The sequence below is a fragment of the Rousettus aegyptiacus genome, unplaced genomic scaffold (genome assembly GCF_014176215.1).
Source record: "Rousettus aegyptiacus isolate mRouAeg1 unplaced genomic scaffold, mRouAeg1.p scaffold_m13_p_9, whole genome shotgun sequence".
Lineage (NCBI taxonomy): Eukaryota > Metazoa > Chordata > Mammalia > Chiroptera > Pteropodidae > Rousettus > Rousettus aegyptiacus.
Genome location: NW_023416312.1, coordinates 42,349,449 through 42,367,132, shown reverse-complemented (window position 1 = coordinate 42,367,132; position 17,684 = coordinate 42,349,449). Strand labels below are relative to the sequence as shown.

The 17,684-nt window shown below is 35.3% G+C and overlaps 1 protein-coding gene and 1 pseudogene across 1 annotated transcript in view; both read right to left on the bottom strand.

Annotated features, from left to right (window-relative positions):
- SH3BGRL (SH3 domain binding glutamate rich protein like) overlaps window positions 1-17,684 on the bottom strand; it is a 64,793-nt gene that overhangs the window by 6,122 nt on the left and 40,987 nt on the right. The window contains exon 2 of the mRNA XM_016164903.2: window positions 2,063-2,248. Coding sequence (XP_016020389.1) covers window positions 2,063-2,248 — 186 coding nt within the window. The remainder of the gene's footprint in view (window positions 1-2,062; window positions 2,249-17,684) is intronic.
- Window positions 10,646-10,764, bottom strand: LOC118608103 (annotated as a pseudogene).

The window sequence follows — 17,684 nt, the reverse complement described above, 5'->3', positions numbered from 1 at the left end:
AGTGGAGAAGGTGGTATTACAGAACCCAGAAGCTGGGGTACCTATTAGAGCTGGTACCATAAAGTAAGTTCAGCCTCTGCCATGGATCCTCCAGAAACAGAAAGGAGGAGAATACTTTGGCTTTTCTTCTCTTCTTGTCCTGCACAATTCCAACTAGTGCCTCCTATTATCAGCCAAATCTAATAGGCAGCCAGTTGGCAATGCAGACAAAGAAATATATTTTGCTGAGGTCAGCCTCCCACAATACAGAATGGATCAAGAAAAGAATAAATATGGGATCTTTTGGTAAATAGAAAAAAAATGAACAATGCAGTGATTTAATAGAAAGAGTAAGAGCTTCAGAATAAAAAAGATCTAGGTTTAAACCCTAGCTGCATCACTTATTGTGTGATTTAGGAAGTCAGTTAAACTCCTCTAGGCCTCAATTTCTTCATCTATAAAACAACAATACCTACCTCATGAGATTAGTATTAGAACAAATATAATGCACATAAAACATGTAGTATAAGAGCTGACATGTATCACGTTTTGTATGAATAGTTGCTATATACTCTTCTAAGTGCCTGGGACAAATATTAATTCTTATTGTTATTAAATTCCAAACTCAGTGCCTGGCACATAGCAAGCACTCACTAAAAGTCATATTTCTTTTCCATTAAAGTATTTATTCAGTTGAATCATACCTCCTACCCCTTTCTTTCCATCTTCCCATTTCTCAGTGATACTTGCCTTATTTCCATATACTTCATTCCCTTGAAGTGTGGCTTCGGAGGGAGAAATAAACCAGGTAAATGTGGTTTCTTAAATGATAACCTTAAAATTCAAAATGTGTTTGTTTTCAAAAGTTAAACAAATTGAAACATCTGCTTTAAAAAGGAGATGTTAAGACAATATATGCTGGCTTAGATTGGACTCTGAGGCCTCTTCCAACACCTGAGGTTCATCAATTTGCAGAAACGTCATATATAGAGGGCACTGAGGTTTCATATCTAAATGAATAGCATAATTGTTTTTTTTTATCTGCAGAGTATATCTTTACACATTGGCCCTGTTTAAAAACAACAGATGAAATCTTCAGGCCTCTCTTCAGGACTCATAAATTCTAATCATGGAGAAAATATTTTGCGCCAATAAACTTCTCAAATTTGCTATACCCCTGCCTTAGATGCTTTGAATTGGTACATGAAAGGATCCCCACCAAAAAAAATGTCCTTCTTGCTCCTATGAGCTAGAAGATTTAGCTTGCTGGCTCTAAAAATATTTGTTCTTCAGTCATGCTACTTCTGAAAACATAACAATGAAAACAATTATATATTAGAAATTCTTATAGCCATTACAAATGCCTTCTGTATCATGACATCACACAGATGAGGCTTCATAACCACTCTCTCTGATTGTTTTAGGTATGCATGATTCTTTCCATACCCCACTCTCAACCAGCTCCTTAAGAGAAGAGGCCATGTTTTATTTATACCTGTACTTGTCATGGTGCCTAAAATGGACATAAGCTACAAATGTTACTTAAATATAAAGTGAATGAAAAATGAAGGAAACCACTCCATGGTTTAAATGTAGACTAAACGAGATGACATACTTGAAAGCACCAGTCACAAAGCAAACACTTTTTTCCCCTCATTCCTTACATAAGTTCAATGAGCTAGCTTAAAATTTTAAGAAAATCCATTAATGGTACCAAAATAGAAATATTGCTAGCTTCGAGCAGAAAATAAGATATTCCTTTTTAAAAATAAGCAGCTGACCTCTTCTCAGAGGCTTCTTCATGGACATACCAAAACAAAACAATTGCTCTGGTTAGAATTAAGAAGAAGAAATGTAATGCTATCTACATATCCAAGGTCTGTATTTATACAGTTATAGGTAATTTTTTTTGGTGAATGACTCATCCATTTGCCTCCGAGTGGTAGGCAAAATACCACAGCTACCTAGGATATATGCAGAGGATGAACAGAAAAAATGACACGTAGATCTGCGCAAGGAGGTGAAAGGGATAGGATGGATTTAAGGTAATCTGTTTGAAAAAAAAGTTCAACTGGTTGCTTACCCCACGGTACTGGCTTTCATTGAAAATCTGAGGTGGCAGTGGATACCCTGTGGCTGGTCGACTGTTTTCAGGTACATTTTCTCTCATCCACTTCCGATTCTCTTCATTGGCGGCTATATCTTTTTCTTCAAACCCTATTTTGTTAGCTTCTAAGAAACCAAGCACATCTTGCTGTTTCTTCTTAATCTAGGACCCAAAGTACAAGACACTGTATTATTGAACAAACAGCTGTTGTGGTTTTTATTTTTCAAATTCAACAAAAGTTGGTGTTTGTGAACTAGCAGGAATGAATTCATACATGGACCAAGATTTCTGGTTCCACAGAAGATGTATGGTTTTCTCTTATTTTGTTGTTAACGACATCTCACAAGTGAATTCAAGAGCTTTCAGCCCACAGATCATTTTATTAACCTGATTTTCTCTTGTTTTCCATTTAAAATCCCCACATCTAATGATGCAAAAGTAAGGCTAGCTGATGCATATCAATAACCTAAAGTGCAGTTACCTCAAAAGTGTGAGTAGTGGGAAGCTGTTTCTGACTGCATAGAAGCCTCTCTTAGTTTCAGCCCTCATTGAAAGTCTTCTCAAACCACCTGAGTCTACTACCTATTTTAACAAGCATCATGTAATGAACAGAAATGAATCTTGCCTTGAGAATGTTACAAGCCTCAGAGTCACAATTTCAATGTTCATTGTTTAGCACCTAAACTAAATAAGATGTGAGAACTAAGTTTGCCTGTATACTAAATCTTAAATATACTTGTACCACTCAGCTTTAACATGTGCTGCTAAGATATATTTCCTGTGTGTCTGTGCTACTTCTTCAACTAGATTAACAGGTTATCTCCTACTCATACCTGGAAGAGACCGTTAAAACAGTAAAACTAATAATTTGTAGTTAGCTCCTCCTCTAAAATGCATTTATTTTAGATCCTTAATTCACACATCTATGGTAATGTATCCATATTTAAAACTTAACATTTCTGAGATACAGAGCACAATCAATAAAGGTTTCTTCATGGAATCCTACTAAAAAAACGCATGGTTTGGAGTCATCGGAAATATAAAATCAAATGAAGCAGTTTTCCAAATGGAAATAAAAATGCAAAATAATAAGCTTCCATACAGTCAAGTCTCCTCCAGTTTTACATGGCTACCAACAAGCATGCATACACAGCAGTTGTATTTTTGTCCTTAAAACTTGCTTGTGATTGTGTAAGTTATTTTCTCTCTCATGACATAACCCCAGGAAAAAATTCTCAATTTCTCCCAATAGGAACTGGAATTCAATAGACCATTTAGATCAGAGTACAGAATGTCTTTTTTTAAAGATAGTTACAATCCAGCAAAATTTGCAACAAGATAATTTTTAAATGGAATCCTATTTCCTTACTAGCTTATAAAATCAAACTTTCAGTCCTAAATATAACATATATTCCCTTTTAATTTTGAGAAAAAAATAAATGTGAAAGTCAAATAATCAGGAGTGAGTGTCTAGTAGGCTAGACACTTGATGGAAGGTTCAGTTAAATCAGTGGTTTTTAATCTCTATGATACAATAGGGAGTGTTCAGTTGGTGTGAAGTATGTCAAGTAATTTGTCAATCATTTGCACATTTACAAATTTAAGTAGATATAAAGATGCCCCATAAACATGGTACTTTCAGGCACTTGGCATTCCAACAGATATTTCTGAATGGATGAAGTTAACATTTAGCTAACATGCTAAGAATTATACATGGATCTGGGGGAATGTCACCTGTCATGTTTGTGTGTCAAAAGGCAGCAAACTTTTATAATAACTAATTGAAGCCTTTCTCCTTACTGAATGCTTACTATGTTGAGGACACTGTTCATTGTGCTGAGTTAAGATGACGGCCAGGCCTGGTATCAATGAGCATTATAGTATACCTTCACTGATATCTTTACCCTCTTGCCATCAGCTCTGGATCACAAGTATTTCTCCTATGTTCTAGAACTACCTGATAATAAGTACAAATAACTCTTAGAATGTTCTACATTTCCATAAGGCTGAACAGAATAGGCCACAATAACACTTTTTTTGTAGGTTCTGTTCTGTCAAACATGAACATTTGTTCAGCTTTGAAACTTCAAGAAATGTAGAAAAATTATTTCCTATCTTGATCGTATCTATAAGTCAAAAGTTTCACATATTAAGTTTATTTCCAACAAGGGGTATTTTATATCTAAAGAGTTATTGCCTTTTTAATATACCTACAGGCACGAGTTTACTACATCCTGATAAGGGGCTTCAGGTGATGCTAATTTCCTAATTCCCCCATGGGACTTAAAGGGACACAGTAAACAGATGTGATTGGAAACAATACATTGTAAGAGCAATTAGAAATGAGTGTCACAAGGGTTCACTAAAGAATAAAATTTAAATTTCCTACAGAAAAAATATTTTGGAGTTAAAAAGTTATTGATATCCTTTCAGCACACAAATGCATTCCAATTAGACAGTGGCACCGTCCAAGAATTTAAATCATTTTTTTTCAAAGAGCAAACTATATCCTTCACCTCCATGCAAAGAATGACAAGTTATTTCTGCCCACGTGTCAAGTTTTGAGAATAAAGGTATTCTTAGCTCTAAAGATACAGAGCAGGGCCGCTAAGCAACTACTGCCTGGAAAAAAAAGAAAAACAGCTGCTTTCCTGGTAGACTCAGTAAGCTTCTTGTCTGTCATACCAGGGGTAAAGTTTCTCTAAAAGGAAGGAAACTGACAAAGTGTCTGCTTTAGATGGGGCCAGTGTGAATGTTCAAATTCCAAAGGAAGAACAAAATTTTAATAATCATGCTTCAAATAGGAAAACAAGAGTCTTTTTTTTTTTCAAAAAGTATCAACCTACCATAAACGTTTAATTAAGGTAAGGTTTTTGTCTTGTTTCATAATCAATCTTTGTAATGCTGTCTCAGCTGACCCTTTAATGAACAATGACAGGTTCCAATCATGATGCATTAAAATACAAAAGGATTGTATGAAATTGTATTTAGTATCCATTTCAACAATATTTCTGGTGCCTCTTATATGTGTAAGAACTTTATTAGGTTTTCTAAAATATCTAAATGAAAATAGCAGAAATTCCCTTGCAGGATTAAAATCTAGTGGGAGAGATAAAACATAGACATATTAAAAAGTTCGATTACAACATAGAATTTAAATATGAAGCTAAGATACCCATCTACACAAGGTGGTTAGATATGAGGGGCCAAGTGAATGACAAAGCCAGTGAATGCAAAAAAAATAATAATGAAACAGAAGAGACAGCAAGCATTTATTGCTATTTTTGATGCCACTCAGATTAAGCTTAATACACTGCTGGTAGAACTGCAAATTGGTACAGACACTATAGAAAAAAATATGGAGGTTCCTCGAAAAACTAAGAATTAATCTACTATATGATCCATCAATCCCTCTACTGGGTATTTATCCCAAAGACTTGAAAACTCATATCCAAAAAGATATTTGCAGACCGATGTTCATAGTTGCATTATTCATGGTAGTCAGGACATGGGAGCAACAAAAGTATCTTACGATAAATGATTGGATAAAGAAACTGTGGTACATATAATTACAATGGAAATATTACTCAGCCATAAGAAGAGATGAAATACTGCCATTTGAGACAACATGGATGGACCTTAAGATAATCAAGCTAAACAAAATAAGCCAAACAGAACAAGTTGAAAACCACATGATATCACTTATATGTGGTATATAGACCTAAAAGCAACAAACGAACAGGATGAACAGGGACTCATGGACTTGGACTAGTGGTTACCAGAGGGTAGGGAGGGAGGGGAATGGAGGGAGGTAGATAGGGTAAAAAGGGTCAAATACATGGTGACAAAAAGAAATATAACTATGGTAGGTGAAAACACAATGTAAATATATATATATGTAAATATATATATTTACATATATGTATATATAATGTCTTACTTATAAATTGTACACCTGAAATTTACTGGATTTCATTAACTAATGTAACCAAATTAATTAATTAATTAACTTTAAAAAAATGATGCTCAATCATTAGCCATCAGAGAAATGCAAATCAAAACCATAATGAGCTATGATTTTATATTCACTAGGATTCCTATAATAAAAACATAAATAACAAGAGGTGGTGAGGATGTGGGGAAATTGGAACCCTAACAAAAAAAATGATAGCACAAATACTATATGCTACATCCTTCTACACTGCATGCAATCTATAGTTTTAGTGAAAAGACAATGTAAAGTTTAATGTAAGTGGCCATCTGGGAAAAATTGAGATCACAAATGTTATAGCATATTGCACTAGAATATTGAAGGTGCAGTATTATAAAATAAACTTGGAAATGTTCTAAATGGATACTCATAATTTCTATGACTAAATTCTTACACATAATTAAGGCCTATAAGTGAATAAACAATTGCATGAGTGTATATTTTGTCATTTTTTCTTAATAATTATTATTTTTTTATTTATTATGGTGGCATTGATTAACAAGTCCAATAAGTTCCTACTGTACAATTCAACGGTAAGTCATGTATGGTATTTTGTCATTTTTAACAGGTTGTGATTTGTTTCCTAGTCAACTTCTACAAAAAGAAATTCAGATAGATTCCCTCTAGTTGGTTCCATTTATTTCAAATACTGCCCTAAGAAGGGCCACTCTACTTTGTAGGAAAATAAAGAGTCCGTCTTTGCCCAGCCTGTGCCTAAGGGTTTAACAGTGGGGTAAAGCTGGAGTGAATGGATAGCATTTAAGGTGCCTTTTCAGTCCTTTGCTAATTTACATACAAAATATACTTAAAAGGAAAATTAAATCTGAATCCCCAGTTAGTCTGTTTGGCACAGGACCACTGCAGTGTTGCCACTGGGTAGTCCTTTGGTAACCAAAGATATCTGTGTGTGGTTTTAAATAAATACTGTCATGAGTTCTTAAGCCACTGGCTTCCTACTGCTTAATCTAATGGCACAACCACAGCAAGAGACACTTGTTTTCAGCCTGTTTGTTTTGCAGTATTTTCAAATATGCTTTGATAACATCAGCCATTAAAACTTGTAATTCATAGCTTTTTACCAGGAAGACTGCAACAAATCTGGGTTAAGATTACTATTAAATATTTTCCTATTGCTCTCCCATCTACCTCTAGCTCCCTGGAGTTCTCATGGCTGATGTGACAAGATGTGACAGCATAAGAGCACAATCTAACGTTTGCTACTTTACTGCTGCCAAAAGAAAAAAATTCTACTGTTATTATTTCCTTTTTAGTTACACTTCTAAACACATCATGTCTAAAGAGACGTTAAGGCCCAAGTAATTTAAAAAATAGCTATGTCTTAGGGCAGTCACAGTAAATAAAGTCATGCCCATTTTCTGGGTTACAAAGATTTTTCTTGACTAAATGAAATAGATCTAAATAACCTCATCTATCCAGCCTTTTTTTATCTGGCACTTTTATCTGCCTTATTTTTTTATAGAAACAGAAGGAACTTTAGACTCTCTCTCATTTCTTCAGAGATGGCCTTCTGTGTAGACCCAGGAGACTGTGAAACACAGAGCACTGGGAGTATCATCCTACTCTAAAATTTGTTGCTTCCAATGCCTGAAATCCTACCATTACTGATTCACTACTGTGGTCATCATAGAAAGGGCAGGCAGTGTGCATGTTTGGAGAGGAGGGAGGGACTGCCTGGAAAGACACAGATAAGGAAACCAGTAAAGTTTCTTTGTCTACCCTAGAATTGTTCCCATATAAACCCTAACTGAGGATCACCTGAAAACGCAGCACAAATGGCTTCTCTGGATAATCCCAAGAGGAAATTTCTAAGCCTCACTATATGTTAGTACTGGGTCAAGATTTGTACAGGATACAATTCTTTAAGGTGAAAGGAAAATTAATATTTGCTGAGTGCTTGCTGAGCACCAAACTCTTTGTGAGGCATTTGCACATATCCTTCCAAATCTTCACAATTCTTAAAGGTTAATATGATTATCCCCATTTGATGACAAAGGAAATTGAGGCTCACATAAGTTAAGAACATGCCTAAGAAGACAGAGCTTTTAATTGCCTGTGCCAAATTACAAATTTAAATCTGACTGCAAAGCCATTTTTCACTACCTGCGGTACATACCAGAATTTTCAATTAGCTGGGAAGACTGACATATATGAAAGAGTTCCTTCTAAACTATATGATATTGACTAGAAAGACAACCAAAGTTGAGATATCTTATATTCTCTTCCAAAAATTCCTGCTTAGTGAATTTGAATTCCTAGTTACTGTGGTCTCTTTCCCCTTGACCAGTTTAAACTGATCTCAGTGAATCCCTAAGCCCACCAATTTTTGGGCTTGCTTGCACATAGGTAGCATGAACACAGAACTGAATGGAACTTCAGGCCTCTGGTTTCTTATTACCTGCACTGAGAACAATGAAGCCCATGCCTATTCTTTATCAAGAGCTCAGCCAGTTAATAGTTATCAAAGGGCAAAATTGGTGTGGAGAGTATTAATTTATGTACTTTAAATTTACAAAGAAACAGACAAGAAAGTGCAAAAGCAACAGACCCATCCAATTCCTTATTTTTGAAATAAGTAATATACCAGTCACTTAAAAAAAGGTCCAACGACCTTTTCAGAGAGCAAAATAATTGGAATACAATGCACTGTTTACCTGAAAGTAAAAACAAGCTTTAACTGAGTTAGTAACAGATAGAAGGGCTAAAGTTCCTCCTGATTCTGGAAAAGAGTATGGACTGAGAAAAATTCCAGACAAGGAAAGGCTTGCAGATGATATTATTTAGAACTGATATTTCATTTAGTCAGGAAAAGCCTTTTTTACCTAGAATATGAGCATGACTGTACTTTTCACCTCTTGCAGGTAAACTTTATCCCCATATAGTCTTATCAGATGCACATGCTGAGAGAGGTGTTAGCAGATTAATAAACAATAAACATAGATTTTTGCCAAGGACTTAAAGCCACAGAATTGAAATATATACTGCAATTCTACCGCTGTTACACTGGTTCCCTATGGCCAATTCCAATTCCACCTTAATGTCTTAACTTTCAAGATTCAGCATAACCAGGCCCTGCTCTATCCACTGCTCTATAAATATGCATCCCTTCCCGTTCCCAGATTAGATCAGGCTGCTTTTACTTTTCCCTGAGATTGTTCTACCCAAAATATCAGGGCTTTTTCTCTGTTCTCTTCAACAGCAAGTCTCCCCTCTCTCCACTGATGCAAGTTCTCACTACTCATACAGGTTCACTCCCTCTGTAAAGTTGCTGGTGGCCTCTCTAGCCTTCTCCCTCTGGCTTCCTACAGTTTGTATCATCCGGTTTAGAGCCCAATCAAACACATGTAATATCAATGAGCTTAATCAAACACATGTAATATCAATGTTTGCTACTCTCTTCACATGTCAAAGTCTCATCTCTTCAATTAGCTGATAAGCCACCTGAAAGTAGGGGCCAAGCCTTTTGCTTATGTTTCCCCACATAGTGCCCAACTCCAGGCTGGACACAAAAAGTAGATAGTCAAAACTGATTGATCTCACAAAATTGTTTTAAATTCAGCACCACCAAATGTTTTATTTTTAGTTGTTTTTTTATTTTAATAAACTTCAATTTTGGAATAATTTTAGATTTATAGAAAATTTGCAGCTATGATACAGAGAGTTCCCAGAAAGCTGTCACTGTTTTCCCTATCATTAATGTCTTACCTCACAGTGGTACATTTATCACAGCTAAGAAAACAACATTGGTACAGTACTATATTAATTAAACTCCAGACTATTAGAATTTCACCAGGTTTTCCACTAATGTCCTTTTTTTGGTTTCAAGATCCCTTCCAAGATACCACATTACATTTAGTCATTTCTCCTTAGTTTCCTCTGGTCTGTGAGTTTTTCACGATCTCAGTTTTTCTTGTTTCTAACTATTTTAACAGTTTGGAGGAGTGCTGGCCACGTATTTTGTAGAATGTCCTTCAGTTCAGGTTTGCCTAATGTTTTTATGATGATTAGATTGGGGTTAGAGATTTAGAAGAATATCATGAAGTGCCTTTCACATCACAAGAGAAGATACATGATATCAACATGACTTACTGATTGTGGTATGAACTTTGATTACTTAATTAAGATAATGTTTTCCCATGTTTCTCCACTGAAAAATGACTATTTTTTCCCTTTCCACACTCTATGTTTTGGAAATAAACAAGTCAATTATATCCCGATAAGGCTGGAATAACAAACCCAGCCATATAATGCAAGCAAAGTGCTCTTTTAAAATCTCTTGTGGCATGCTGGAAATCTGACAGTACTTCCTGTAAAAGTTTGAGAAAAGTCAGGTGACTATAATCAGCAACCTATGAGAGCTTACTAAAAAGTCTTTGAGGATGACTGGGTTGGATATTTCATAGATTACTTATTATCCCAAAATATGTCTTCAAAAGAAATTACCTGAATTAAATATCTTGTGTATCAAATTAGATCGACAAGTTCTCCAAAATTAGAGAACACTCCATCTATTTGTGGGTTTTAGTTATGCTTTAGCCACTTTTTTTTTAATCCTACAGCACCTGGTCTTCTTAAGTGATCTCCCATCCAAGTACTAACCAGGCCCGACCCTGCTTAGCTTCTGAGATCAGACGGGATCAGGCATGTTCAAGGTAGCATGGCCGGAGACTGCCACCTTTTCAAATATCATATTTTTTGTCATCTTTAAAGTACTGATGACTAAGGAATTTTCAATATGCCTATATACATTTCATTCACCTAACATTTGAATGCAGGGAGATACTGTTGAGGATTACTGTTTGCACACAAACTCTCATCCATCCCCAACTAGAAAAGTAAGTCTTTATTCTCTAAAATACTACTTAGAACTCAAATAATGAAGCCTTTTAGAAGATAGAGCCCTCAGAAAACTCCAGAGCCCAACAGAGAACTTCACTGCTAGCATATTCCATGGTAGGGACATAGCAGCTGCTCTAAGCAAAGCGTAGACTTACTGAAGATCAAAAGTTTCATAAGCATTAGAGCTTCTGGACTCACAGAAGCTATGGGTTCATCTGGCATAGAGAGACACTCTGAGGTACCAGCAATTATTCCCAAATTCACGGCGATTTCTAGTTGTGGCTGGGTTCAGACAAGACTGGTAGACAGATATTGTCTTATTACTTATACCAAGGATAACTACCATTTATAGAAGGCCAATTAAATGACAGTGGCTAAAGCGTTGTTTTGCATATTATATTTTATTTATCATTCATAGTAGTCCTATTAGGTAGATATTATTACCACCATTTTACAGATCAGAATATTGAGGCTCAAAGAAGTAAATTCATACAAAATCCCAAAGCTCGTGGGTGGTGGGACTGGCATTCAAACCTAGATATCACTAACTCCAAAGCTGAAGTTTGTTCCACTATATTTCCATGTTCAGTTTCATGGTATTTTATGAGTATTTTCTATTAATTTTTTATAAGGTCAACAACCTCTTAGGAAAAGTAATACCATTTTAATGTGTTCTTACTATATAATTGAATTTTAAATTCTACTCATCAGACTATGCTTTTGCTTCTATTATCATTCAGTTGAGCATGTACACAATTTAATCAATCTTTATATCATTATGAAAAAAAAAAGTGACTGGACTACCCAATTCCAAATCTAAGATTCTCTGGGGATAGGAAAGGATTAGTGTTGAACCCTTGCCTAAGTAATGCTAGGGGCTACCATTCAATCAAGAACGCAGCTGATAAGTACGTAGTGGGCCTCAAGGCTATTGTTCTTACACTGATACAAGTAAAAATAAAATAAAATGGAGATATTATTTATGGTCTCAAGGAATTTATAAATTATAATTAAAGGATTATAAATTTTATACTAACAGATAATTTAAGCAATGAAATCTAATCTATCCAGTTCTTAGTAAAAATCTGGCCTCTTGCTACTGCAGGGAAGCAGGTAGATTAGGGCTGGGCTAATAAGGGGAAACAAAAGGACGCAGACCTCACTTGAGGGTATGCTAACAATAGGCTACCGAATTTTACATGTACCAGGGCCCTCTCTGCATTGCACCAAATGTACTCTCACTCTAAAGTATAACATAATAATTATTACTTATTGTTTCCCATGGGACATGCATTATACTAAGCCCTTTACATGCTTATTTTATTTAATTCTCAAAATAATCTTATGAGACAACTGTTATTATTTTCATTCCAGATTCACAGATAAAGACATTAAATATTCAAGTGGATTAGGAAATGTCTCCAAAGCATACATTTGCCCAAAAACTGTTAGAGTAAAAAGCACCTCTTAAACATGTAAGCATAATAACTAACAAAATAATGTGCTACTTGTTAATCTCATGCTAATTATACTGTATGTCAATTTATTGCCGGCTCTTTGAGTGCAAATATGGCTCATAATTCTGTATAATTCTTAATTCCAAAGATTGGCCTAAAGTAAGAGAAAGAAAACCTGTTGGTTATTTTAAAGCTTTTATGTATAGAGTGGATTTTCCTAGATGAAAATCTTTACCAACTCTGAGGTTCTGTGTTAATGAAACAAAGAAACATGCCTACAAGCAATAAAAGCCTCCTGAGACTTTAAGACTTGGTAAGAAAAAGTTAAGTGAAGAAGCAATGATCATAAGAATTGCATTGCCTTTACTGGAAAAAAAAGTTACATCTCCATTTAAAACTGTCATATATTTGGACAAATGAAGTGTGAAGTTAAGAATATTTTAAAATGCTCCACAAAAGTATCAGTGACTTGTGATCAGAGGTGGCTACAGGAAATGAGTGCTAAGGGGGAAATAAGGTAATAGATAATTCAGGCTTTTCTGGAAGCTTTGCTAATTCTCTTAAAGTAAAAGTTCTCCTTGAAACAAATCACACTAACTTTTATAATCAAATATCAAAACATTTGTAAAACAAAACAAAAATAAACAAAAACTAAACATTTGTGACAAGTACTAATCTAACATATGTAGATCTCATGTTCCAAAAAAAAATTCATACTAAGGTTGCACTAAGAATTTAAAGTTAAACAAACCCATTCCTTCCAGCTTCCACCCCCCTGCACTTATCGCTATTATCATCAACTCAAAACAATGAGTTTACGTACAGATTTAAATCCTCTTCAGGAGAACTCTGTCTTAATAGAAGGAAGAGAATTTGAGTGGTATATGAAAAGATATAAAATGAAGAATTATAAAATGCTGGTGATTTTATAGTCAGCAAAGAAGTTCTCCAACTCACTACTTCTTTATGAAAAAAATTATGGCAATAAGAAAACGATGACACAAACTCTGGCTTTCTCCTAAAGCCACACTTCCTGCAAACACTACTGATCAGACAGATTTTCCAGGCAGCCTTCCCATGTAAGGATAAGCAAAAACACACAAATCCAACAGGCTGATGTAAGGTCACAGGGCAGGCATATGAGAACCATATATGGTAGCTAAATCCCAGCTCACAACAGATAATTTTCAAAAAAGCCCGTAACCACCAACTCCAAACTATTCATTCTAAATTACAAGAGACGTAATAAGCAATCTGTTCTTAAGAGTTAACTGGGTGACAAATATGAACCAGTCTGTTGTGTATTACATTAGCTCTGCCTTTTTCTTTTCCTTTTCTATTGCAGTAAAGGCTACTGTGAAATGTGCTAAAGTGGACATATTCGACAAGGTATTGCATCTTAACAAATTAGTATAATCTGTACCTGTACAAAATAAACAAATTAATATAATCTGTACCTGTACAAAATAAAATATAGGATTCCCAAATGCCCCATTGTAGGGGGCATTTAGCTTCTGCCTTATTGTAGGGAAGGCACTGTCCTACACTATAACCAAGAAACATATCTATACAACTGACATCATTTTGTACTAAAGATAAGTCCTGAGGGGATCCTTGTCCTCACTTGAACTGCAGGATAGAACACCACCCTGAAATCTGGTTCATAGCCATAAAGAGAAGATAATTTCCCCTACATCATATTACCAAAACCCCATGATTAAAAGCAGGTAAGATGCTGTCTTTCTTTCCAATTATGAAAGAATTCAAATTAGCATTATCATATTCTTTGGCAACTCTGAAGGCTGTTAATTCAGTCAAAATCAAATCAGAAACATTTTGAGAGTGTGCATCAACAATCATGGAAACATTCATGTAAAAAAAATAAGTAATTTCACTTCTGGATTCCTAGTTTAAGTAAATAATACAAAAGAGGATAAAAATTATGTGCCTGAATAATTTATGTATGTTTGTGGGGTTGTTGTTGTTGTTGTTGTTGTTGTTGTTGTTGTTATTACATTTGGGTTTTGTTTGTTTTAGTGGTGGAGGACTGAAAGTTGCCTGCCATTCAGACTTAGTTAAGTAAACAATGGTGTGATCATTTAAAAGATTGCTATAAGCACATTGAAATTGATCATGGCAAATTATGTGGCAACAAAGAAAACCATTTATGATAAAGAGTGAAAAATAAGTTTAGAGAATCATGCATTTGCTATGATATTGTGAAAAGAACTGTATATGTTTTCAAAAGACTAAATGGGAATTAAAACACAATTATTATGACTGTTTAGAGATAGGAGTGAGTGCTCAGTACCTTGCTCAGGAGATTATTTGAGCTGTGGGGAGATCATGAGATTATGGGGATTCCCCCATCAAACTTTTCCAGTGGTGTTATATTGCTTTATATAATTTTTAAAACTACTTCAAAAATCAATTCATGTACATTGAGCTTAGTAGAGGTAGCACAGTAGAATGGAAAGACCACAGACTATGAAACCTGTGGTAGCGAAGAGGAATTTACACTCAAAAAGCTAATCGGCTCTTTGTTCTGCTTTTGTAGATATGCCTGCTGCATAGGCTGTACCCAAAAGTAACTAAAATCTCATCCTCCCTTTGGCTTGCTCTAAGCAACAAATGTAACTGCCTGTACCCCCTAGCAACTCCTGTGCTTTATAACACTATGTAACTGCCTGAGCCCATAGCAACTCCTGTGCTTTGCAACTCTTTGTAATTGCCTACAACCCATAGCAACTCCCATGCTTTGTAACCATATGAGGACAAATTAACCAATCAGCCAATGCCAAATAAGTTCTATATAAGCAGTGTTGCAACTGAGCTCAGGGCCCAGATCTTCAGAGAGCTAGCTTCTCTGGGACCACCCCCCCAGCACATAAATTTGAGTTCTCCAACTCTCTGACTGCTGCTTGGTTTCTCACTGGTCTGATTTTTGCAACTTTTCTGCAACAGTAGACACACTCTCATGCGCCACCACCCATGATTATCACCTCTTGGTATTCACTTTCTTATATAATCCCCTCTCCAGAGTGTGGACAGGACCTGTTGTTTGCTGCCAATCAATAGAATATGGCAAAGGTAACATGGGATGTCGCTCCAGTGATGATGCTATGTTTCTAAGGCTTTATCTTTCTAACGGATTCACATTAGAGTCCTTCTTTCTTTTGTTGGCTATGAAGAAACAAGCTGCCATTAGGACGACAGCCTCAAGGAAATGATTGACAACCACATGAGCTTGAAAATGAATTCTTTCATAGTAGAGCCTCCAGATGAGAAACCAGTCCTAGCTGACACCTTATTTGCAATATTGTAGAGGATCCAGCTAAGCCAGGACTTATAACCCACAGACACTGTGATATACTAAATAGGTATTTCTTCAAGCCGCTAAATTTTTAGTAATTTGTTACACAACATAAAAAACTAATACAATATCCAACTTATTTGGGTTTGAATTTCATTTATTTTCTGTGTGTGGCTAAGTTGTTCAACCTGTCTGAGTCTCGAATTCCTTACTCATTAATTGAGAGTAATACCTACCTCCTAGAACTGTTGCAAAGAAAATTATAGCTAAGAGAAGCAATGTGCTTCTCACGCTGCCTGCCACAAAGCAGGCAAGATCGTAAATTATACACTTTCTCATGGCTAGAACCTTATCTATCTTGCTCATCATTTTATCCAGTGCCTATTATCATATCTGACCCATAGCAGGTATTCTATAAATATGTAGCAAATGAATAAATAAATGAAAATAAGCTCTCAAGGTATGATAACTACTACTTTAAATATGCATAAGGAACTGTAGCTATACACAACTGACAGAGAATTCTTGCCCTCAATGTATTAAAAACAATGAATTACACCATGGTGCATCAATCACAATACAGGGCAGTCTTTCTGAAGTAGTATAATGATAGGATGCAGAAGAAGAGCCAGATTCTAGAATCAAACATAATAATATTGTATCAGCACAATTCAGTGTAACCTTTTGATATGTTTCTATCAATATCAATAGAAATTATATATGAAGGTGATAAAGAAGTATTTAAAGCAGGCAGTGTAGCTGCTAGGTAGTCACTATGCCAGGCTGATTCCTGGGCATTCAAAGTCTAGGGGCTTTCCTCATTCACTTCATGGAACTGTGAGAAGCAAGATGGGCTGTTTAGCACCCCCAGCAAATTTTTGAGGGACCACTCAGATATCATAAATTTCTGAGAAACTCCATAAAGATGCAACTATTTATTGCATCACAGTAAATTCCAGAAGTGTTATGCTCAAAAGATTGTCAACCAAAGTAAGAAATTTTATTCTGATAATAGTCCATAAAAAGTTGCTTCTAATCTAAGAGTCTAAAAGAAGGTTTACTGGCAGTTAAATATTTTCAAGCAATGCATTACATTTCTTGAGCCACATAGTCAATTTCCACTAAAAACATCCTGCCATATTGTAAAACTGGTCTTTTTATTAGATTGGCAACTTTGGCTGGCATCTACTAAACTGTTCCAAATGCAAGAGAATGTCTACCCCCAAATGTTATATAACTATGAAGCAGTAGGAAAAAATCCATAGTCAAGTCAATTTGAACCACAAACCCTGTACTCACAACACTCGCCTAGTATTCATTGTAAAAATTCACCAATATCTGTTTTTGTGAAAAGAGGAAGACAAAAAATATTGTGAAACAAGTAAGGAAGTCATTGATCTTAATCTCTGAAAATCTCCAAACCAGTCTATGAAGAAGACCAATAAATATTCACATATAAAATGAAACATGCACATTCTCAGAAATTCAATTCCTAATGACTCTAGGTTGAAAGAAAATTATTTCTGCACTTCCCTTATCTTTTTAAAGAGAACAGAAGCTCTTTTGCATATTTCCTGCTGCATTTTTCAACCCAGTAAAACATCTCCTTACTAGGACGAAATTCTAAGTACAATAAAAATATTTTAAGGCAATGGCTTTTTTCAAATTCAAGAGTGGTATTACAGTGGCGACAAAAGGAGAACAAAACAGTGATTCAGGGAGGTTTAATCTACTGCTAATGGCATCACTCAAATAGGGAAAGAATCTCAACCTAACAACACCATGAAGCAAATCATCAAATGACGGGGAGAACCATAATCCTTTCACATGTTGATCAGATTCATGGATAGGTCACAAACTGTTCCATTTCAATGTACTTAAATTGGATTTATTTACTCTTAAAAATTATTATTCTAACAAATCCAAATCCATATAACAGGACATATCAAATCTTTGTACACATTATTTAACTGGGTAATT